Source organism: Coptis chinensis, chromosome 2 (assembly GCF_015680905.1).
Source record: "Coptis chinensis isolate HL-2020 chromosome 2, ASM1568090v1, whole genome shotgun sequence".
Taxonomy (NCBI): Eukaryota; Viridiplantae; Streptophyta; class Magnoliopsida; order Ranunculales; family Ranunculaceae; genus Coptis; species Coptis chinensis.
In genome coordinates, this window is record NC_141457.1 from 20812718 (window position 1) to 20835782 (window position 23065).

The 23065-nt window shown below is 40.7% G+C and overlaps 3 protein-coding genes across 3 annotated transcripts; 2 read left to right on the forward strand and 1 right to left on the reverse strand.

The window, feature by feature from the left end:
- Window positions 1–2881: 2881 nt before the first annotated feature.
- Window positions 2882–3289, reverse strand: LOC147515298 (uncharacterized). The gene has a single exon (XM_086592861.1). It carries the CDS (start codon window positions 3287–3289, stop codon window positions 2882–2884), a length of 408 nt encoding a protein of 135 aa, XP_086448987.1.
- Window positions 3290–17061: 13772 nt separating this feature from the next.
- LOC147515299 (uncharacterized) lies at window positions 17062–17886 on the forward strand. The gene has a single exon (XM_086592862.1). The coding sequence runs from the start codon at window positions 17062–17064 to the stop codon at window positions 17884–17886; it is 825 nt and encodes a 274-aa protein (XP_086448988.1).
- Window positions 17887–21414: 3528 nt separating this feature from the next.
- Window positions 21415–22503, forward strand: LOC147515300 (uncharacterized). The gene is made up of 2 exons (XM_086592863.1): window positions 21415–21549; window positions 21628–22503. The coding sequence occupies exons 1-2, from the start codon at window positions 21415–21417 to the stop codon at window positions 22501–22503; spliced, it is 1011 nt and encodes a 336-aa protein (XP_086448989.1).
- The last annotated feature ends 562 nt before the right edge of the window (window positions 22504–23065 follow it).

Sequence of the window (23065 nt, forward strand, 5' to 3'; positions counted from 1 at the left end):
CCACGAAATACTTGCCCATTTTTATATAAAGAAAAGAACTAAACTTGGGAGTGTGGGATACCAATCCTTCTGCACTAGTCCGCAAAATAAATCTTTTATTCTTCACATCACCACTTCTGACAAAGTGTGGCACCATTATCCGTTGTATGTGTCTGGGAGTTTTTTATCCGCGGACCTCCCTTCAGAAGTTTCTTTGAGGCATCTCCATTTCCTTACAAGCGGTAAGTAAACCATTTAGAGTCGCAATGTTTCTGTCCAACTTGTTTGTAATTTTCCTTTATTTTTGGTGATCCAGGTTGGAGACCCGATTCGCGATCACAGATATACACTGGCGTTTTTTCAGAGATTTTCTAATCCTTTCGCGATTTGGGGAGTGCCCAGTGTGAAGTCCTCGGTATAGATCCCGAAAAAGCCAATCCTCTCCTACTTGACCCTTCTCTGAAAGACATCGGCAAATATCAAGGCCCCCACTATCGCCCCCTCTATCACCTGCCGCCCCCCAAAGAAAGAAAGCCAAAACATTCCCTACCTCAAAAAAGAAAACGTCTAGTTCACTGGTCCTTCAAGTATACCACCAAAATCTCTCATTCTCGAGCGGCCGCCCACAGGGCCACTGCTACCAAGGCCTCAACTACGACTGCTATCCCACTTCCTCCATCGTATTCTCGTGTGGCTAAATGGGAAGACGACTTTGCCCACAATCTTTCTCCAACTTCTGCCCCCGATATGGATGTAAATAAATACAAGCTTTGGGACAGCGAATCTGATGGCGATGCGCCTGTTGAAGTTTCTGATAAGAGTCCTCCCACGAAAAAGGCCAAAACCACTTCTCATCCCAACATTGGTGCCCGCGCTGAGCCTTCGCAGTCTATTGCTCCCAATTCTAGTGGGTCTATTAACATCCGGCCCGGTTGAAGTTTGGCATCCCAAATTTAAGGCCAGAGACCACGATGTCAACACTCGTGATTCAGCTTTAGAGAACCCAGCTATCGCAACATCTCTGTTTTTCAGCTCCCATCTCCCTCGGGATCAAGCCTATGGAGACTCTGGCACTGTCGCTTATAGGGCTTCCATCTATACTGGTTGGGAAAAGGTGTGTGTTATTAATTTTAATTTCCCATTATCTGTCCTACTACATTTGATTCTAAATATGTCTCTGCAGCTGAGCTTGGATATTGGCTATGTATTGCGCGGCCTAACCAGTACTGTGGAGAGTCTGGATGCTGCGAAGCAGAAGATTGATGGCTAGAAATCAAAGTATGCCAAGTTGGAGAAGGAAAGGGATGAATCTCAGATCGCGGCACACAAGGCACAGAAAGAGCTCCAGGTTGCTGAGGATAAGCACCGCGACTACATAGCGGGGGTAAATTCCAAACTGGAAAGCTTGAAAGAGGCAGAGAAACTTGCCTCTCAAGCTTCTTTGGACAAGGCATTGAAGGAAGCCGCGGAGCGATTCCGAGGTTTAGCTGGAAAGAAGATTGCTCGTGAATTACAGCAGCAACTTGATCAGCTTACCGCGGCTGGACGTCTTCTTCCCCTGCCACCTCCAGTTTCAGATACCCCATCGTTAGTTCCTTTGACTATGAATCGTGAGACTACTGAGATGACTACCACTGATATGCCTATAAATCCTGCTAGTGCTAACACCTCCCTAGTGGAAGTGGATGAAGATAACAGCACCGCTGTTAGTGAAGAGGCCAATCCCTCTCAAGAAGAAGTGAATACAGAACCTCAGTAGTAACATATGCCGGCTTTCTTTCTTTGTAGTTGATCCATCCGATTTGTAATATTTTGTGAACAAATACTTTTGCTTTTTGCTTGTGCTTGAACGAGTATTTCTCCAAACCAATACATTTGCGTTGTAGGTGTCAATCTAAGTTGTTTAATTTTCCCTTAGCACTTTCACTATTGGCTGTTATAATTTTAAACTTTCCATATATCAATTCACTATGTCGTGAAGTCATTTAATTAGAAACTCTAATCTTGATACTCCTTTCTTAATATTCGATGGGGCTATTTTGATTTTCCCCGAGTTGATTCGGGTTGTCACTACCGTCGGTGAAGGGCTCCTCCCCGCTCTCTCTTTATACAGCTGTGAAGCTAGTCAGGGTTGCCCCCAGTTTGATTCGGACGTACAATCCACGAAGGGCTCCTCCCCCCCCCGCTCTCTTTATACAGCTGTGAAACTAGTCAGGATTGCCCCCAGTTTGATTCGGGTTGTCACTACTGTTCGCGAAGGGCTCCTCCCCCGCTCTCTCTTTATATAGCTGTGAAGCTAGTCAGGGTTGCCCCCAATTTGATTCGGACGTCTGATCCGCGAAAGCTCCTCCCCCCACCCCCACCCCCCCATAGCTGTGATGCTAATCAGGGTTGCCCCCAGTTTGACTCAGACGTATAGTCTCGCGGGATCCTCCTCTCTCCCCCCTCTCTCTCTTTTATCTGACGGTTGTGAAGCTAGTCGGGGTTGCCCCGGTTTGATTCAGGACGTCTGATCCATGAAGGGCTCCTCCCCTCCCTCCCTCCCCCGCTCTCTTTATATAGCTATGAAACTAGTCAGGGTTGCCCCCGGTTTGATTCGGACATACTGATCCATGAAAGGCTCCCCTCTCTCTCTTTACAGCTGTGAAGCTAGTCAAGGTTGCCCCCAGTTTGATTCGGACATACAGTCCGCGAAGGGCTCCTCCCCCCCGCTCTCTTTATACAGCTGTAAAGCTTGTTGGGGCAATTGTACTCGTTCCAAAATTGATTATTTATTATCTACTGCTGATTCCATTGAAAGAAGTGCATGTTTATTTCATAGACATAATAATAAACAATACAAATAGTGCGCTATCATAAGCTCTTTCTTAAATATGTCATACGAAAAGACTAAGCACAGACCCTAGACATGGAACTTTTTCAACATTCTGACATTCCACGGCCTCTCTATCTTTGCCCCTATCGTAGTCTGTAATCCATAAGTTTCAGAGGTACCCTTCTTACTGATGACATAGGGTCCTTCCCAGTTTGGTCCCAACTTTCCTTCGTTTTCCATCTTGGTGGCAGGAGTAACTCGTCGCAGCACATGGTCACCCACCGCGAAACTCCGTGGCTTTACTCGTTTATCATACTGTCTCTGTAGAGTCCGATGGTATTCCTCCAATCGAATATGGGCTATCTCTCTTCTTTCTTCGATAAGATTCAAATCCACATATAATATTCTCTCATTCAGTCCTCTTTCAACAGCTTGGGTTCTAGTTGTGGATTCTATCATTTCCACTGGTATGACGGCCTCTACTCCGTATGCCATTGCGAATGGTGATTCATTAGTGGATGTTCTCGGTGTGGTCCGATATGCCCATAGCACATGACTTAACTCGTCTGCCCATGCACCCTTCCTCTCCTCCAACTTTCACTTTAAATTGTCCATTATTATTTTGTTGGATGCCTCTGCCTGTCCATTTCCCTCAGGGTTGTAGGGGGCTGAGAACCCTTGCTTTACTTTAAATGCCTGAAGAAACTCTCGCACCTTTCCCCCGGTAAACTGAGTTCCATTGTCCGTGATTACTGTATGTGGCAGCCCGAACCTGCATATGATATTCTCCCACAAAAACTTCTTCATGCCGTTTTCTTCTTTAACTTGTTGCAAAGCCACGCCTTCCACCCATTTGGTAAAATAGTCAGTAGCGGCCAACATAAATCTCCTTTTACCGCTCGCCATGGGTAGAGGTCCTACAATATCCAGTCCCCACATGGTGAACGACCATGGGCTGAACACATTATGCAATGGCTCAGCTGGTGAGTGAATGAATGAAGCAAATCGTTGGCATTTCTCACATTTCTTGGCGTACTTTGTGGCGTCTCTTTTCATATGGGGCCAAAAAACCCTTGTGATATCAACCTATAAGTTGTAGTTTGCCCTGTAGAATGACTCCCGCAATCTCCTTCGTGAACCTCTGCCAAAACTTCTTGCGCCAGCCGCGGACCTATACATTTTAGCAATGGTCCGCTGAAATTTCTCCTGTATAGTGCACCTTCTAGCAATGTATACCTCTGACTCAACTGTTCCATCCTTCGTCTGTCCTGTTTATTCTCTGCCTCTACTCCCTTTAAGAAATTCTTTATCGGTTCTATCCAACCTTGATCCCCCTCGGTAGTGAGCCAAACCCCATCCTCATCGGATGTACTTGGTTTGCTCAACACTCTAACTTCAATAGACTGACCCTCTGATCTGAGAAGAACCGCCGCCACATAAGCCAAAGCATCAGCGTGTCTATTCTCTCCGCGGCCCAGATGAGCAAATTGTATTTTGTCAAACTTGCTTGCCTTTCGCTATAGGACCTCAAGGTATCTCGCCATCCGAGGGCAGCGAGCCACAAACCCTCCATTCACCTGACAAACTACCAAATTGGAATATAAGAAAACAGATAACTCATTCACTCCTAGATTATTAGCCAAGTCTAATCTAGCTATCACAACTTCATATTCAGACTCATTATTTGAAGCCGCCCAGTTTCATAGATAGCTCAAGGCGATTGTTCTCAGGAGTCACTAACATGACCCCTATTCCATTTCCTGTATCTGTAGCAGAACCATCCGCGAAAACTCTCCACCCATTGCGCATATCCCAAGGATCCAAAGGATTGCGACTGACCTCCCCTTCAGATTCCATTACCATTTCCTCTCCCCAAGTGGGATCCTCTGCCAGAAATTCGGCCAGAAACTCTGCCACGGCTTGTGCCTTTTCCGCTGTTCTGACTTGGTATGTAATCTCGTAAGAACTGAGCAATACCGCCCACTTAAGCATCCTACCTGACTTCTCGGCCTTCAACGCTTGTTTGAGAGGCAAGTTTGTTACTACCACCACATAATAAGCTTCGAAGTAAGGCTTCAATTTAAGAGCTGAAAATATCAAAGCCAAAGCATACTTTTCAATCCTCTTTGCATCGGGTCTCTCGTGATCCGGTAGGGTTTTGCTTTGAAAGTAAACTGGCCTTTCTATCTTGTCGATCACCCTCACCAGAACTGAACTTATAGCGTACTCGCTAACACCTAGATACAAATGCAGCTTTTCTCCCTGTTCTGGCCGTGATAGCAAGGGTGCCTGCCCTAGGTAGCTTTTTAACTCTTGAAAGGTTCCTTCGCATTCCGCTGTCCAATGGAAATCAGGAATTTTTCTCAGCAAGTGGTATAGAGGCCGACATTTGTCCGACGACTTGGAAATGAATCTATTAAGTGCGGTGACTCGTCCAGCCAGTTGTTGTACTTCCTTCACATTCTGCGGAGATGGCATCTCAATCAATGATCAAATCTGCTTTGGATTTGCCTCTATTCCGTGGTGGGTGACTATGTAGCCCAAGAACTTTCCTGAAGTTACTCCAAATGAGCATTTCTCGGGATTGAGTTTTAGTTTATGCTTGCGCAGTATGCCAAAAGTCTCATGGAGGCCTTCTAAGTGTTCCTTTTCCAACATGCTTTTTTCCACCATGTCATCAATGTATATTTCTATCCCCTTTCGAATCTTGCCTTTGAACATCTTTTCTCCCAACCGCTGAAAGGTAGCACCCGCATTCTTTAAACCAAAAGGCATCTTGGTGTAACAATAGGTACCACCCTCCACCACAAAGGTGGTTTTCTCCTGATCTGGCCCGAACATCGCGATCTGATTATATCCCATCGATGCATCCATGAAGGAAAACACCTTGTATCCTGTCGTTCTATCAACTAACTCATCCACCCGGGGCATAAGGTAACAATCTTTCGGGCATTCCTTGTTGAGGTCTGTGAAGTCGACACACATTCTAACCTTGCTGTTCTTTTTCTGTACCGTGACCACATTAGATAACCACTCTGTATAATCCACTTCCCTTATTATCCCCGCCCCCTTCAGCCGTGTAACCTCTTTGCGAATCCCTTCAGCGTATTTGGGCCTTATGCTTCTCATCTTCTGTCGCACTGGCTTAGCAACCTCATTCATATGCAAACGATGACAAACATACTCTGGGTCTAAGCCCGTGATATCTTCGATTACCCATACAAATATATCGGTATTGTCCGTCAGAAACTGCACCAACTTACCCTTCCATTCCTCCGGCAAGTCAGCTCCAACCGATGTAAACTTTTCCTCATCTCCCACCCCAAGGTTCACTACCTCCAATTCATCCAACGTTTTCGGTCCCAGCAGAGGCTCGTACCCTTCTGTTTCCGCTGCCCCCTGTAATTGCTATGATGATCCTGGTTCGTTTGACGTCCCCTCCCCTTTTGTTCCGCAGACCATACTTTTTACAGTAACTTGATGGATATTCTGCGCTGCTACTTGGTCCCCCCTTATTTCGTATGTCCCCCCATTAGTAGGGAAGCGGATCACTTGGTAAAATGTCCAGGGGATGGCCTTCATTTCGTGGATCCATTTTCTCCCTAGGATGGCATTATATTGAGAACTTGAATCCACCACCATAAACATAGTGAATACCATTGTTGGACAAGCTATAACCGGTAGCATCAATTCCCCCATGGGCTCTGTCATGCTGCCGTTGAACCCATACAGATTTGTTCGAGGTGATTTTAACTATTCTTTTCTAATATGCATCTCCTCCATCACCCCCTGAAATAACAAGTCCACTGAACTACCACAGTCTATCAACACTCTCTTTACCAGATAATTGCCCATTGCTATAGTAATTACCAAAGCATCCTCATGTGGGGAAATTACTGACTCTAAGTCTTTTGGGGTAAACCTTATGCTTTCCTCACCCACTGTTGTTCCGCGAATTAACCGTGGTATGCTTACCACCTCATTCACTTGTTGTAAACTCACTGTCTTTCTCATCTTTTCTCGGTGTGCATTTCTTCCTAGGGTTTCTTCACTAAAGATGACATTGATGGTACCTAAAATTCTAGCAGGAGCTGGCACCCTCTCTTCTTGGTGAACCTCTGCGACAAACTCCCTGAGCATCCCCTTTTCAATCATTCTTTCCACCAACTATTGAGGCATAACATTCATTAGTGGCGTGATTCCTGATTTTATGATATGCACAGAATAGCTTCCCTTCTATCTCCACGGGTGTATTTCGCGGACCCTCAAAGTACTGCTGCCCCTTAATCAGCGGCAAGATTTCCTCTAAGGGCCTGTTGAGCGGAGTCTGTTCGATTTCCCGGTATGGCTTCCTCTCCCGGATATCCCTTCGGCCGCGGTCTCCCGTCCTATTCGGACCTCGGCTCTCTCCTCTGTACGCTCCTTTCTCTCTTTCCTCTATTCTACTTTTTCCCTTGCTGTCATCTCGGTCGATGATCTGCACTGCCTTCCCTAATCTCTTATGTTCCTTTGCATTTCTATGCATTATATCCTCGTAGCGTATGTATTTTTCTACCTTTGGATACAAAGCATGCAAAGAAGTGATTTCGATTTTGGAAACCGACTCATGAACTCTAGTTCCCGCCCTCAAGCCGTGCTGGAAGGCTATGACTGCGGTACGTTCCTCCAAATTTTCCACCCGCAATGTCTCCTCCTTGAACCTACAAAGAAACTCTCTCAATGACTCCGCGGACCTTTGCTTTATGTTGAACAGAGCTGCGATGTTAACCACCCTTCTTTTCTGGTGTATGAAATGATCAACAAACGCGCACTCCAGTTCTTCAAACCTTTTGATGCTTCGTGAAGCCAACCTGTAATACCAATCGGAGGCTCCCCCTTTAGACTGGCGGGGAACATCATGCAACGAAGCCCATCATATTTATTCTCTTGCCATAACGGCATCTGTTGTCGAAAATGGTGTAAGTGATCTGTCGGGTCTCCCTTTCCATCATACCTCTCAAATCTGGGCTGGGCGAACCTCTTAGGCACTTCCGAATTCCATATCGAATCTGCCAGTGGATTTTTGTTGAGGCTTGCAACCTCCTTCTGCATAGCGCTCTGGTTCGTTTTTTTCGCTGCGCGGTTCATCTCCCTATCTTTCTCAATCATAGCCTGTACTACCTCCAATGTGATACCCACCATTTGTTCAGCCTCCTGTGGTGGGTACTCCTCATTCTCCCCTTCCACTTCGCTGCTTCGATGATCATCCCGCCCCATTTCACCATGTGTAATCTCTCTCTCCTTCCTTAACTCGTCATTCTCAGTACGTAACCTAACTATCTCCTCCTGGAGAAGTCTGGTAGCGTCCGCCGCCGCGTTAGATACTTCTTCCTCTCCTACCCCTTCTTCTTCTCCTACCCTTTCCACTTCAGTGCTCTCTGTTTCTTCGACCATTTCTCTAACCATTGCTTTCTTAGGTCTTCCTACTCTCCTTTTCACTACAGTAGCCATTTTCTCTCAGTTCCCCGGCAGCGGCGCCAAAATGTATACCCTGTTCTTACAACCTATGAGATCATTTGTCTCTTCTCCTTACTCTTCTCTCCTCTTTGTCTTTTTTTTCTCCTCACTCTTTTCTCTCACCTCTTCTTTTTATCTCTTTTTTCTAACCTCCTCTCTCTGTTCGTTGATCTTCCCTCCATCTAATGTCTCTTCACTCTCCACGTATCGCGGCAGTTATCTTGCAGTTAGGATTCCACTCTCTCTCTCCACGTCTTGCAGCGGTTCCAAAGCGGTTAGGATACTGCGGATATGATCCCATGCAGCTCGCTTCCCCGTACTATACAGCATCTGGTCCATTTGTCACCACTAGCTTTTTAGGTCATGAATATGACCCCTACACTAGAGTTTGTGTAGTTGTACAACAATACTCTTTCCCACTTATCTTTGGGCTGGATTAGAATGTATATGACTATCGCTGCAAATGATTGTTTAAAGTTAGCAAGTAGGATCTGAGGTTGACTCACTTTCAATTTGTAGATGGACACACTTTTCCCTGCTGAGGTTTTTGAAGGATGATTTACGTTTGTCTTTAAGGATATTTCTCGTTTGAAAGTGTTAAAAATTTGGTCTTGAGGATTGGCGAGTGTCGTGACTTCGGGCTTCTCTTAGTAGCTTTGATTGGATGTGTCTGCGGTGCTACTCTCAGTTTATCTCGGGAGATCCCTCGTTGCCTATTGCTCCACTCTATAAGATGAATTTTGGTATCAGCTAGTTGGATGGAAATGTAAGAGTACAAAAGTTTGATGAATAGTAATACCCCACTCAGTCCCCTCACGCCTCCCTACTCATTCATTTTGTATTCTTTTTGGATGTGGTTTTTCTGGAATAGATAATCTCATTATAAATTTCTCTTGGGATGATAAATGTTAGTGTCATAAATACCATCACCTGGTCAATAGAAATAAGATTTAACCTTTCAAGAGCGCATGGAAAAATATGCCTGAAACAGAAAATTAAGTGAAATTATTATGAAGGTCTAGGGCGAAATGGTGGTTGGGTTTAGACATGGAAGTGAAGGTCTTGGGAGAGATGGTTGTTGGGTGGCTGTGGTTTTGAAAGTTTATGTGTGGTGGATTCAGGGATGGAGCTAGGAATTTGGGTTAGGGGTGCAAGGTATATGAGGGGCAGTAGTACACTATCTTCAGAATTTTTGGAGGGGCAATGCCTTATAGATTAAAAAAAAATTGTACTGATTGTAGTGTATTTTCTTGGGTTTTCAAAATGTTTGGGGCGACTCCCCATCTCCATCCTTGGATGGATTGGCTGGCAGAGAGGTGATTTGTGTGTGTTGTTCTTGGCATTTAATCCTCAAAATTTAGGACAAAATTAACGGGCATCTCTTTTTTGAAAGTGGGACTCAGCATAGCAGTTAAGTTAGCGCCCTTTGCTAAAACTCTTCCTTTGTTGTATGATCCCTCTAGAAAGCACTTTGTTATGCAAAGATCTCATCACACTGGGAGTTTCAGAGGTAGCATAGGAGCGGCAGGTATTTAGAAGAATGAGGAAGTTTACGACATTTTTTAATTTGAAGAACAATGAAGTCGATGATGAGGAAGAGAAAGATGAGGGTGAACAGTTTTCTGCGCCAAGAGAAGAAGTTGCTTGATATGTTACTGCTCAATTAGTGGATGCAGGGGATATTCCACATGTTGTAAAAACATAACCAAATTATTAAACATATTGTTAGTTACTTGTTAGTGAAACTTTTCAAGAAGCCAGTCTTTATAGGGGAGGAATTCTCATGGTTCTACTATTGCCAGAAACAAAAACACAGAGCAATCTTATTCACAACAGGTTGTATTCACAATTACTCATGACTTTTTCCTTTTGTGTTCCAAATTTGTATACTGTAATAAATTTGTAGGGTCTAAAACTGGCTAGGAGAACTTCTTTTAAGGTATCTTATTGTCACTTCACGAAAGAGACCTGCAATGGAAGTACTTCATTAATTTGCTGCAGCTACTTGGGAAAATAGCCGAACTTTATGGACTCTCTTCTCATCTGTCATCTCATCTCTGATGTCTATTGTGTCGTAGTTGCGTAGTATTTCCTTCCTTAAAAATTATTTGAATTTACCATGCATAGTCTGCTCAACCTAGGTTCTATGACACAGGGTATCGTCTGGGCTTTCCTGACAGGGTTATATATAGTCATATTTAACGGCGTCCAACCCATACTTGATTACAGAGTTCTACTACGTTTCCTACACTTGTGGTTTTGTTGTTGCACTAGGTTTTCCTAGCAAGGTTCTAATGAGGTAGTTGACTTTGGTGGTCATTCAAATGGAGTTTTACAAATTTGTGGTGTTATACAAAGTGACGTTATGTGGAAGGCCCCCACATGTTATACCCCCACCCTTTTGTAATTCCCCTTAATGGAACTGAGATTCTTGACCTTCGTGGTTTTCCAATGGAGCCTACATAAAGGGGTACATGGAAAACGCTAGGTGTACATTGTTTTTCACCTGTACATTGTTTCTATTATTACAAATGAGGTTTACACCAGTTTCAGTTTTTATTCATCATTTAATCTCTGTAAGGAATTCTTAATGCTATAGGTACTGGGTGCAACTTTGGTTGTGTGTTCTGATACTTGGACCAGACACAAATTCACTTAAAAGATGAACTTTGTCAGTGTGTTTCAGGCAAGTTGGTGCCCAAGCCTTAACTTGAACTCCATGAGGGTTAAATGTTCGACTATTAGATGCAGAGAACTTGACAGCCAGTTAAATTGTCTCTTTGCTGGTATCACATCTGTGACAAATCACCTCGATGAAGCATGAGGAACCTTCTTTTCAGTTGTTGCTTTCTCAATTGCTTCTACCACCTCTTCTTCACTGTACACGCACAAGTCACAAGTAAGCCAATGACCCAAGTTTACCTCATCTCTCCAGCATTCCCATTACTGTTATGAAACGCCTAAACAGACTCTTTCTAGTTCAGGCTCAATCACCTTATAAGGCCCAGAGCTAGCATGGATCACCTCTTCTATAGAATACTACCCGCCATTGTTTAATTATATGATACTATATTCTTCTGTCCACACTTCAACATCTTTGAAACATCTTCTGATGTTGCCTGTACAATAACCAGGATCGATGGTTTAAAATATAGATACCAATTATATTGTATATGTTAGTTAAAGTTGTTGAGTAACTTTCAATCCGTGCTTAAATTGATACCTGAAAACTTCTATCTCCAATGCATGCAATCACCTGCTTATTTGGTTCTATCTCCACATAACCAGTTCCTGTTCCATCCGTCCATTCCATTGATCCATATTGCATCTGACTATCTGAGACTTATACCTATATCACATTCCAAGATTCTTTTTCGGTAAGGGCTTTCCAAGATTGTTTTTCGGTTGATAGATAATATTATTAAGTTGAAGTCGGAATAATGAATTTGAGGTCTTTGTCAATGTGGACTGAGAGGGACAAAAGATAGTTTGAAGACAAAACAAAGAGCATTCAAGCTGTACGTTTTTGATAAAATGGCCAGGGAAATGGAGATATAGCTCCAAGGATTTGTTAAAGAAGCACTTCAGTCTGATGTAAACAAGGAGTTGTACTGTTCAACAGACTAGGAATTGATGTTCAATTTAAGGCCAAATCATCAGTACGGTGCACTTGGCTTATACCTGAAGAAGATGAATTGATGCTAAATACTGATGGATCTGCTACAGATGAGGGTAGTGACTTGGGTGGGTGGGGGGTTGTTTATCAGGACTAGGGATGTCCAAATGGGTACCCGACTCGGCCTGAACCCGGATCAGTTTTCAGCGGGTCTGGTTCGAAGTAGGGTATTTTGTTGAGAAGTGTGACTAAACCCTATCCTAACCCTATATTTCGGATACCCATCGGGCTCGGGTTCGGATTTTGGGTAGGATAAAACCCAGTATAAATGAAGAAAGAAGACAATAAGAAATTTTATTTGAAATATATATATCTATATTTTATTCTTTCTTCGGCTATCCACCAATCCTTCAAACAAAATAAAAGTTATAATGAACTTGGAAATAATTATCACTTATATCCGGACATAATTATTTGATAGATGGACTCGGAATGAACTATAGACACATGATCACGTGCAATTACTGAAAAAATTAGAAATCCCGACATAAATTTTTTCATAATCCAATATATTAAATAACTTATCATTGTAAACATGAATGAGATCATAATCCAAATATTTATCTAACTCATTCTTTTATATGAGATTAGTAGTATGCAATTGAAACCGGATTTGGGGTTCGATTTCGGTTTGGGTTCGGTTTTGGATTTTTTAGCCCTTTTAATGGGTTTATGGCTAAATTATCGGGTCGGGTTCGGATTGGTTCGGGTTTAGAGAGTGTGACCAAACCCTACCCTATGTATTTTGATCTGGGTTCGGGTTCGAGCAGGGTTCGGTGCAGGTTTTTTGTTCGGGTTTTAGGCAGGTTTCAGGTAAGATGGGCATCCCTAATCAGGGCTCGTCAAGCTACAATAGTCCTAGCCTACACAGGGAGTTCTTAAGACTTTAAGTTAGGGCCTGATTCCCAAAGAGCTTTCAAGGCCATCAGAGGAATGGAGGAAGTTCCATGGTCAGATAAGCAGGTTTGATTGCATCCATTATGAAGAAGATAGCATATTTTGAGAGAGTGGTCATAATGCATGTATACAGGCAAGTTAACCATGTTGCGTGCAGACTATCTTTCTAAGTGTCCAAAGGCAGGCTCTAGACAATCTATAAATAATATAAATAAATAAAAAATACAAATTGATGAGCATATTAGTTTTGTGTTTGTTGGTAGATTTTAATCCTTTTAGTTGGATAAAAATTCCACCAAGCTATGGAAGTCCTGGCGCATAATGTTCAGATTTTGTTAGAATAGCCGGCAAATCAGTGCTCTTCTTTCTTTAAAAGTAATTACCAATCGAATCACGAAGGCTGAGATTCAACGCCTTGACAAAAAGCATATGCTCACTGTTATTTTTGATGTAGCAATGTCTTCAGTGATGATGTAGCAATGTCTTCAGTGATGAGTGAATCGGTGTATTTATCTTTGAAGACATTATTGTAGTGCGCAAATCTCGTGCCTTAAGATATTCTAACTGATATTTTAAAACTCGAGACATCGACATAAGGGTCAATGTCTCGATATATTTCGTGGTGGTTTTAAAACAGGTATTGAGCGGGAAAGAGGAGGAAGACAATGGACACGTGTCAAAAATTGACTGGGTCAAAGCCAAATCAGGATACTATATAAAGACTGGAAGAGCAATAGAATAGATTCATTAGTTCATTGTCAGAAAGATTATTAGAAACAGGAGAGAGAGAAATAGAGAGAGATTGTAAATTTCTATCGCCAATCAATAAAACTTTGATTCAATTCATCTTCTTCATTCAGTTCTGTTCATTGATAAGGTTGTGTGATCTTAGAACATTTGATAAAAGGTGTTCTTGGACATCACAATTATGTTCCTTATAAAATGAATTCAAAGTGTACGATAGATTTTTCAGAATTTAATATTTTTGTGTATTTGATTGTCTCAAACATATATAATAGAACTTGTTAGCCTATGCTTTGAAGCAATTCATTGTGTTTTTACATTTTTTTTTTATAAAGAACAATGGCTTTTACCAGGAGTTGATCAATCCATACAGCAGAATAGCATATGGTCATAGTAAATTTTCCCAACAATACTGTTGGGCTGTTTAAACATAGGCTAGCAATCTGGGCCATTTGCGTCTGTGTCTCGACGTCTCTATGAACAGAAACAATTAGCCTAATGTGTCCATGACTCTATGGTTAATTGGTTATATCTAAACCGACCCGTATACCTATCACCGCTCCAAACTTCTCTCTCTCTATATATATACTAGTTTTTGAGCCCGTTCAACGAACGGTGACCATTTTTATCAAATTGATTTGATTTTTTTAATATTTTTTAAATTATTATGTATCAAAAAAAAATTTAACTATAGAGTACTGTAATGATTCGTAGAAAGGGCGTTGAGGCATAATAATATAGTATTAATAAAAGAAAAAAAAAATAGTTCAACAAACATAATTAATTTGTTTCATGAACAAACCACTAACAAATTCTAAAATTTAAAAGTAGAATCTATCTTTCTTTCATGCAAAAATTCAAATTGGAAAAGTCATTGAACTCAAATTTAACTGTTGACATTTTTAAATTGATTATACAAGACAATCTCAATTATACAAAAAAATATATAATAAACACCATTTTAAATGCAAAATTATATTTGTCGAGACTTTCTCACTACATACCATACAACTATGTTTTGAGGTTAGTATGATGCATTTGCATTCAGTTTCCGATTTTTCGTTAATAATTATTTGATGCTAGCTCGATGCATTTGCATCAGTTTTCGATTTCCTGTTAATTATTCTTTGAGGTTAGTTCGATGTATTTGCATCCAATTATTTCCAATTTTTCATTAATTATCCAAGGTGGTGTGTAATACCAACTTCTATTGATCCTTCTGTAGCGTCCTTGAAAACATGGCATAAAAAAATATACATGATTCACTAAGTGGGATCATCATAGATTATCTAGTTTTCGATTTCCCGTTGAGGTTAGTTCTTTGCAGTTGCATCTAATTTTTGATTTTGTAGTTAATTAATTTTTGATTAAATTTCCCATTAATTATTCTTTGAGGTTATTTCAATACATTTGCATCCACTGATTTCCTGTTAAATATTCTTTACGGTTAGTTCGATGTATTTGCATTTAATATTTTTTTAGGTTAGTTTCATGCATTTGTACCAAGTTTCCTATTTCCTGTTAATATTCTTTGAGGTTAGTTCAATTCATTTTGCATCCAATTTCCGAGTTCTCGTTAATTATTCTCTGAGATTAGCTCAATGTATTTGCATCCAATTTCTGATTTCCAGTTGATTATTCTTTGATGTTAGTTCTATTCATTGCATCCCGTTTTCTATTTCCCGTTAATTATTCTTTGAGGTTAGTTCAATACAATTGCATCCAGTTTTTGAATTCCCATTAATTATTCTCTGAGGTTAGTTCAATGCATTTGCATCCAATTAATTTTCAATTTTCTTTTGATTATCCTTTGAGGTTAGTTCCATTCATTTGCATCACGTTTCCGACTCCCGTTAATTATTCTTTGGGGGTTAGTTTAATGCAATTACATCTAGTTTCCGATTTCTCGTTAATTATCTTTTAAGATTAGTTCAATGCAATTGCATCCAATTGCCGATTTCCCGTTAATAACTCTTTGAGGTTAGTTCGATGCATCTAGTTTTTGATTTCCCGTTAGTTATTAGTTTAAGTTAGTTCATTGCAGTTGGATCTAGTTTTCGATTTCCCGTTAAATATTCTTTGACGTTAGTTTAATGCATTTGCATCAAGTTTTCGATTTCTCATTAATTATCTGAGGTGGTATGTAATACTAACTTCTATTTATCCTTTTGTAGTGTCCTTGCAAACATGGCATTAAAACAAAAATAAAAAAAATTATACATGGCTCGTGGGATCATCAAAAAATTATCGAGTTTCTGATTTCCTATTAATTATTCTTTGAGGTTAGTTCCATGCATTTGTACAAAGTTTTTTTATTTCCCATTAATTGTTCTTTGAGGTTAATTTCTAATTTCTCGTTAATTATTCTTTTTCCCTCACAATCTCTTGGGGATTTGAAGTCAGAGCTATCCTACTCAACCTTGCTATATATTGTAGAAAATGAGCTCAATCAATGACCTTACTGACAATAAGTTTCATCGATTTCTAAGAAAAAAAATGGGATTAAAATTATAATTGATAAGTACAATGCAATGCAGACAACTAGCTAATACTAATCCTTGTTACTGCGATTGAAAATCTATAGGCTAAAAAAACTATACTCAATATTTGCTAGAAAATGGAATTAAGAGAATACATTTGCTTTTTTATTCCATCAATAGTTTCTTAAGAAAATAACAGTAGCACAGGTATCCATTTTGAACATTTCCACCTGCATTTGTATACTTCCAACTGCAATTGTATTTCCACTTGCAGTTTTTCTTAGTTTTAGATTTCATGTTAATCCTCAGCTCTTCCACTTGCAAGTAAAATTGATTTTATACTCAAGTGAGTGGAGTTCATGGAGATTAGAGCTGGCATCACACTTTGAGTAATTGGAAAGACTAATTAACATGCATCAGTACAGGGCTTCAATTAGAAAGATTAATAAGCATAAAAGAAACTTTTGAATTTAACCTACACACTTACTGTAATACCTAAGTACGACTTTTCTAGAATCTAGACTGGATTGAAATACCAACATTATTGTGAGATTCCGGAGATATTTCCATAAATTATTTTGAAAAAGTTGTTTGACTAAATCGTTGAGAAAGAAAAGAATACTGTGAAAACAACAATAGTTTATATGTGGCACAACCTTGGTCAAAGGACCACACATAGACACAACACTGTAATATGGACGAACTTGATATAAAGAGTAACTGTGTAATGGGGACCAAATATAGTGAGATAGGGAGTGATATAACATAAGCTCCTGCAGTGATCAGATGCTCTGTTATTTTTGCCGCTTTTAGTTAAAAACTAGTTTGGAGAGGAACACTTATCTTTTCCACCTCTTTCTTCTTTCCTTTTCAGGTAAAATCCTCCATTGATAAATAGTGTGAGTTCTGAAAAGGAAGAAATCTAAACCAGCTTGACTTGGATACTCTAACCTCTCTTCCCGAGTAAAGAACATATGGCATCCTCAAGCAATCCGATGCCTTCTGAAAGTCGAAATAGTAATGGGGGCCCAAGAAACAACTCCTGGAGTTCGTTGTTTGGTCGAGCTGGTTATTCAGAAACAATAGTGGCGTTCAAATCCTTTTCACCCATCTTCATGGATGGTGTTGCTCAATTCCCCTCTGAGCTCCTTAAGCAAGGTATAAAACAGTGGGATGAGTATCTTGTTGGATATTTCCTAGACAAAATACTCTCTTTTCTTATAGTAAAGGATGTTCTAGAGAAGAAGTGGAAATTAAAAGGTTCATTTGATATCATCACTGATAAGGAGCTTTTCTATATGAGTTTTACGAGTTCAGAGGACCGGCAAATGGTGCTAGATGAAGGACCAATTTTTATTGCGAACCGAGTGTTTGTGGTTAAGCCATGGTCTATGGAGGTTGAGAATTATAAAAACAAGGTTACTTCAATCCCTCTATGGATGAAGCTAATGGATGTGCCAAAGGAAATGTGGACATTTGATGGTCTTTCTTACCTTGCAAGCTTGGTTGGAGGGACGCCAATGTTTATGGATGACGCAACAGCGAAGAGGGAAAGGCTATCCTTCGCAAGGTTCTGTATTGAATTCCTAGTGAATTTTGAGTATAAAGACTCTATAAAGGTTAAAGCTGGAAATCGAGAGGTTGAGATTCCACTTGAGTATCCATGGAAGCCCTTGTCCTGTACAAAATGCAATAAGTTTGGACATTCTATAGATAAGTGCTCTGGAAGAACAACTAGGGTATGGCAACAGAGGAGGAGAGAGCCAAACAGTGGTGTTGAAGCAATTCCAAGTTCATAAAATGAAGGCAGAGGTTCAGGGCATGAACAAGGGGACACTTCAGAACAGGTAGTAGAATGCGAAGAAATAACTTCCCTAGCGATAGTAACAATTATCACTGAGCAAGAAGTGGCTATAAGAATCAAAAATCAAAATGAGTTAGAAGGCTATAATAGTGAAGAGGTTGGGCAACAGACTCAACCAAATCATAGTGAGACAGCTCTGTCATCAAATATAAACCTGGTCTCCCTTGGGCGAATTGAGTGTACTTTTAATGATGTTACTGCTGAAGAGTCTCAAGCAGTAATGCATACACCTATTCAACATATCAGACCAGTGCACCTTGATGAAGGCAATTTTTGCGCTAAAAGGAACATTTTTTAGGAGCTCGTAGATTTGGAAGATGATGATCTATCGGATGCAGAGCCTGAACTGTTTGGGGACAAGAATGTCACTCCATGACCTCTGCAAGAATCTGGTGTGACTGCCTCAGTACAAACAAGAGCTCAGAAGAGGAACGAAACTGAACAGAAGAAACAATCAGGGAAGAAAGGTAGGGGCAGATCAAAAGTGAGTGGTAAGAAAATAAGACGATAAAAAGTTCCAATGATTAAAATAGGTAGTTGGAATGTTAGGGGGTTAAATGACTTCACAAAGGTAAAACAGTTGAATAAATTTCTCGTAGAGAATAAGATTAGTTGTATGGGTATTTTGAAAACAAAAGTACAAATGGAGAAGTTTAGCACCATTACAGGTATGGTATGTCCCTCATGGGCTACAGAACATAATTACTCGAGTGATGAATATGGAAGAATCTGGATCATATGGAATAGGAATTTTTTGGATGTTCAAAAGGAGGTGGAAGGGGCCCAATTCATTCATTGCAAGGTCACTAGTATGCAGTATGGGTTTAGCTTCTTGTTAACTGCTGTATATACGAAGAATAATAACCATGAGAGACTTATTCTATGGGACGAGTTGAAGGCCCTAAGTGCAGGGATCAAGGATCCATGATGTGTAATGGGAGATTTTAATAATGTCTTGTACTCCCATGAAAGTATTAGTGACACGACAGTTCATCCTAGAGAGACGCAGCCATTTGCAAGTTGCTTGAATGTAGCAAGGCTGTTTGATCATTTGGCATCACTGTGTTTTTTCACGTGGAACAGTGGAGGGGGATATATTAGGAAATGGTTGAAAATTGACAGATGCCTTGTTAATGTAGCTTGGTCAGCCATTGTGTTGGCTACAAAGGTGGAAGTCTTAACGCAAGGAACTTCAGATCATTGTCCGCTGTTGATGACATTCCAAAACTCCTTCAGAAGCCACCCCCCGTTTAGATTTTGTAACTTCTGGATGAAGCACCAAGATTTGAAGAAACTCTTAAAGTGTGCTAGGATATAACAAATCATGGGAGCCCCCCGTATATGTTAACAAGAAAGCTGAAAAATTTGAAGCTAGTTTTGAAAGGATGGGCAAGGAATTTTTGCCATGATACTCAGAGAATAGTGACTAAAACGAGAGTACAATTGAAGATAGTCCAAGAAACACGTCACCAGAATCCATTGGATTGCTCTCTCAGTACAAAGGAGTTTGAGTTAAGGGAAAAGTTTTGTTATTTTATAAAGATGGAGGAAGCTGATATTTTCCATAGGACCGATTAAATGTAGTGCATACTTCTTCAATGCACTAAAGGAAAAGAAGACTCGAAGCTTCGTATGGGATATCATTGATACACACGGAATTCGAAGAGAGGGTAGAGAGCCAGTAGCCAATGCCTTTCGGCAGTACTACTCTAATTTACTTGGAATACCCTCAGCTGCCTTCTATGATTCTTGGTTTCTCTGTAATGTGCAATTGAAGGAGATTAATAAGAGTACAAGGCAATTTCTAGAGTCTCCTATAACTGATCTGGAGATAAAAGAAGCACTCTTTGCCATGGAGGATAATGAAACGCCTGGACCAGATGGCTTCAATACATGTTTCTTCAAGAAAAGTTGGGCTACTATTGGGGCTGATTTCACCAAAGCAATCAAATACACTTTTCTCCAGAAGAAATTGACAGGAGGTATAAATTCCACTCTCTTCTGTCTCGTTCCAAAAAATAAGAATGCTTCTACCGTGTTCTTTCAGGCCCATAGCATGTTGTAATATCGTATACAAGTGTGTGTCAAAGGTTCTAACCAACAGAATGAAGACTTGTATATCCTCATTGATCTCAAGTACACAATCAACATTTATATCGGAGAGGTCGATTCAAGATAACCTGCTATTAGCTCATGAGTTACTAAGGGGTTATTCTAGGAAACATGGTCAGAAGAGATGTGCTATCAAGCTTGATATAAAGAAAGCCTAAGATTCGGTGTCTTGGCAAGTAGTAGAAGCTATTTTTGCACAAGTTCAAGTTCCCTTTCTTGTTCATTGAATGGCTACATATGTGTTATGCTTCTCCTTCATTCTCAGTAATGGTAAATGGGACACCGGAAGGGTATTTTGAAGGAAAAAGAAGGCTTCGACAGTGTGACCATGTCTCTCCCTATTTGTTTGTGCTTGTCATGGAGATCTTGAGTGCTCTTCTTTATAAAGGGCTTCAGTAGAAAAAAATCAATGCTCACTCCAAATGTAGGAAATTGGACATATCTCATCTATGCTTTGCCGATGATGTCCTAATATTCTGCAAAGGTAATATGGAATCTATGATGGCTGTGAAAGACATCTTGCAAGACTTCTCTCAGGCTATAGGGCTTCAGTTTAGCAATGAAAAGACTACTCTCCTAACTGGTAGCATGTCAGAAGAAGAAGGACTAGAATTAGCGGCAGTTATGAATATCTCTCTTGTAGCTCCCCCTGTTACTTATCTAGGGCTGCCTCTTATGGCCACTAGACTTGGTATAAGAGAATGTTTGCCTCTAATTGAAAAGATCACGGAGAGAATCTCAAATTGGAAGAATAAAGATCTTAACAGAGCCGGAAGAGTACAATTGGTGAAGTCTGTTCTAGCATCGTTCCAAACCTATTGGGTGAAGACTTTTGTGTTGCCAAAAACAGTGATTGAGAAGGTGGCGAAGCTGTGCAATAGGTTCATATGGATATGCCCAAACATGGATAGGAAGATGCATCATGCTAGTCATGCTACTCTCAAACTAGACAAGGATCAGGGAGGGCTTGGTCTTGTGGATCCAAAAGTTTGGAATCAAGCCGCGTACTGTGGATTGGTTTTTAAACTTGCGCAGAAATAAGATTGTTTGTGGGTTAGATGGACATGGCAGCAACACATAAAGCATAAAAAGTTTTGGACTATGAAGGTGCCGAGGGATTGCTCCTGGGTGTGGAGAGGGATTTTGAAACATCGAGAAGTCTCATGGAAGTTTGTCCAATATTGTATAGCGAATGGAAATGGTACTAGTTTCTGGCATGATCCATGGTGTTCGGGGCCTTTAATCTTGAACAACCAAGCCAGAAGTTTGTTAGGACATATCGTCCCAGAGGATGCGAAGGTTTCCGCAATTTTAAGGGAGGGGAGATGGTCAAGCTGTATCACTAATCGATATGCCGGAGGGTGAGGTAAAGGATTGGATTATGGGAACTGAGATAAATTCCTATATCATTGAGGATCAGGTGACATGGACCCCAAGCAGTACAGGAGCTTTCACTACTTCCTCAACATACTCTGTCCTGAAAAAGGTGAGAAGTAAGGTAAAATGGTTCAAGATTGTGTGGGGGGAATAATCAGTACCAAAGCACTATTTTACCACTTGGCAGTTGTTCTTGGGAACTCTCCCAACTAAGAATAGGTTTATGGTGAAGAGGGTGATAGCGCAATCAAAGTGTTGCTTGCGTGGTGGCCATGAAGAGAGTTTAGCTCATCTTTTCTTTGATTGTCCGTACTCGAAACTGGTCTGGCAAAATTTCAAGAAAGCCATGGGGTTGCCAGAGATGGTGCGAGCATCGCATAATGAATGGTACTACTTGATGAGACTCTGCAGAGCGAATACCTTAGCTTCTGAAGTGATAAGAGCCTTTACCTGTGCTGCAGTCCAAGCCATTTGGAATGAGCGAAACTGGAGGTTGAAGAAAGATAGATTTCGGTCAGCAGATGTTGTGAGCCAGAAAGTTTTGAACAGCATGAAGATTTATATGGGGAAAACACTGGAACCGGTAAAGGAGGAGGAGGCTGCGAAATTACTTCTAGCGAAACTGGGAATTGGGGTTACTCTAAAGCAAAGAGAGGAGATATGGGTAAAATTGAGTAAACCAGTAGATGGAATAGTAGTTCTTAATTCGGATGGATTGGTACAAAAGGGAAGGGCCAGCTATGGTGGAGCGGTAAGAGATTGGAATGGAGATGCACTAATGGCTTATAATGGCAGCTCTACCAGAATGTCAGTCCTATACCAAGAGTTACTAGGGGTTCAAAAAGGACTAGAAGGCACGACAAATATGAGGATTAGCAGAATTCAAGTGCAATCGGATTCTCTGAGGGCAATGCAAATCTTGGCAAAGGAGGAAGAGACGCCATGGCACTGTAGGAACATAGTTGCTCATATACAAGCTGATATTTTGAAGTTTGAGCTAGTAACATTCAAGCATGTTGATAAAAACTCTTTTAATTGTGCATTTATTGGTTTTCTCGATTAATTAAGTCCGAGGTCCACAGTCCGAAATCCGAAGTCCAAAGACCAAAGTCCCAAGTCCAAAGTCTGTATAGTCGTACGTTCTAGTCAAGTTACCTTACTCACGTGGGTTTGGTAGGATAGGTCGAGTAAGGGATCGTCCAAACCTTAGGGCTCGGAAAGGTTCACAACTGGAATTACAACTTTTGGTGAGTAGGATTTTAGGTTTTTTAGTTAGTTTTAATTAAATTAACGGTAATGCAAATAATGTAAATTACTACGGTGATTTATATGTAGATAAACAAAGATAGAGAAACAGGGAGAGAGTTAATCATACTCATGCAAGAATCATTTTTTAACAGTTTATATTACCACGTCACTACATCTCTAATTCGTCTCGTGTTCGGAGACAACGTTGAGTATTGATCCCTAGCTCATGCCCACATCTCTGAGCTGTATCGCACTAGCATAAAGAGTTGAACTAATATTTCATCTCTGGAATATCATTTCAGCTCCTGGCTCGATTCCACATCAGCTGGACAAATTGGAGAGAATGTCGACACCATGAGTCGCGCGGCGAGACATTT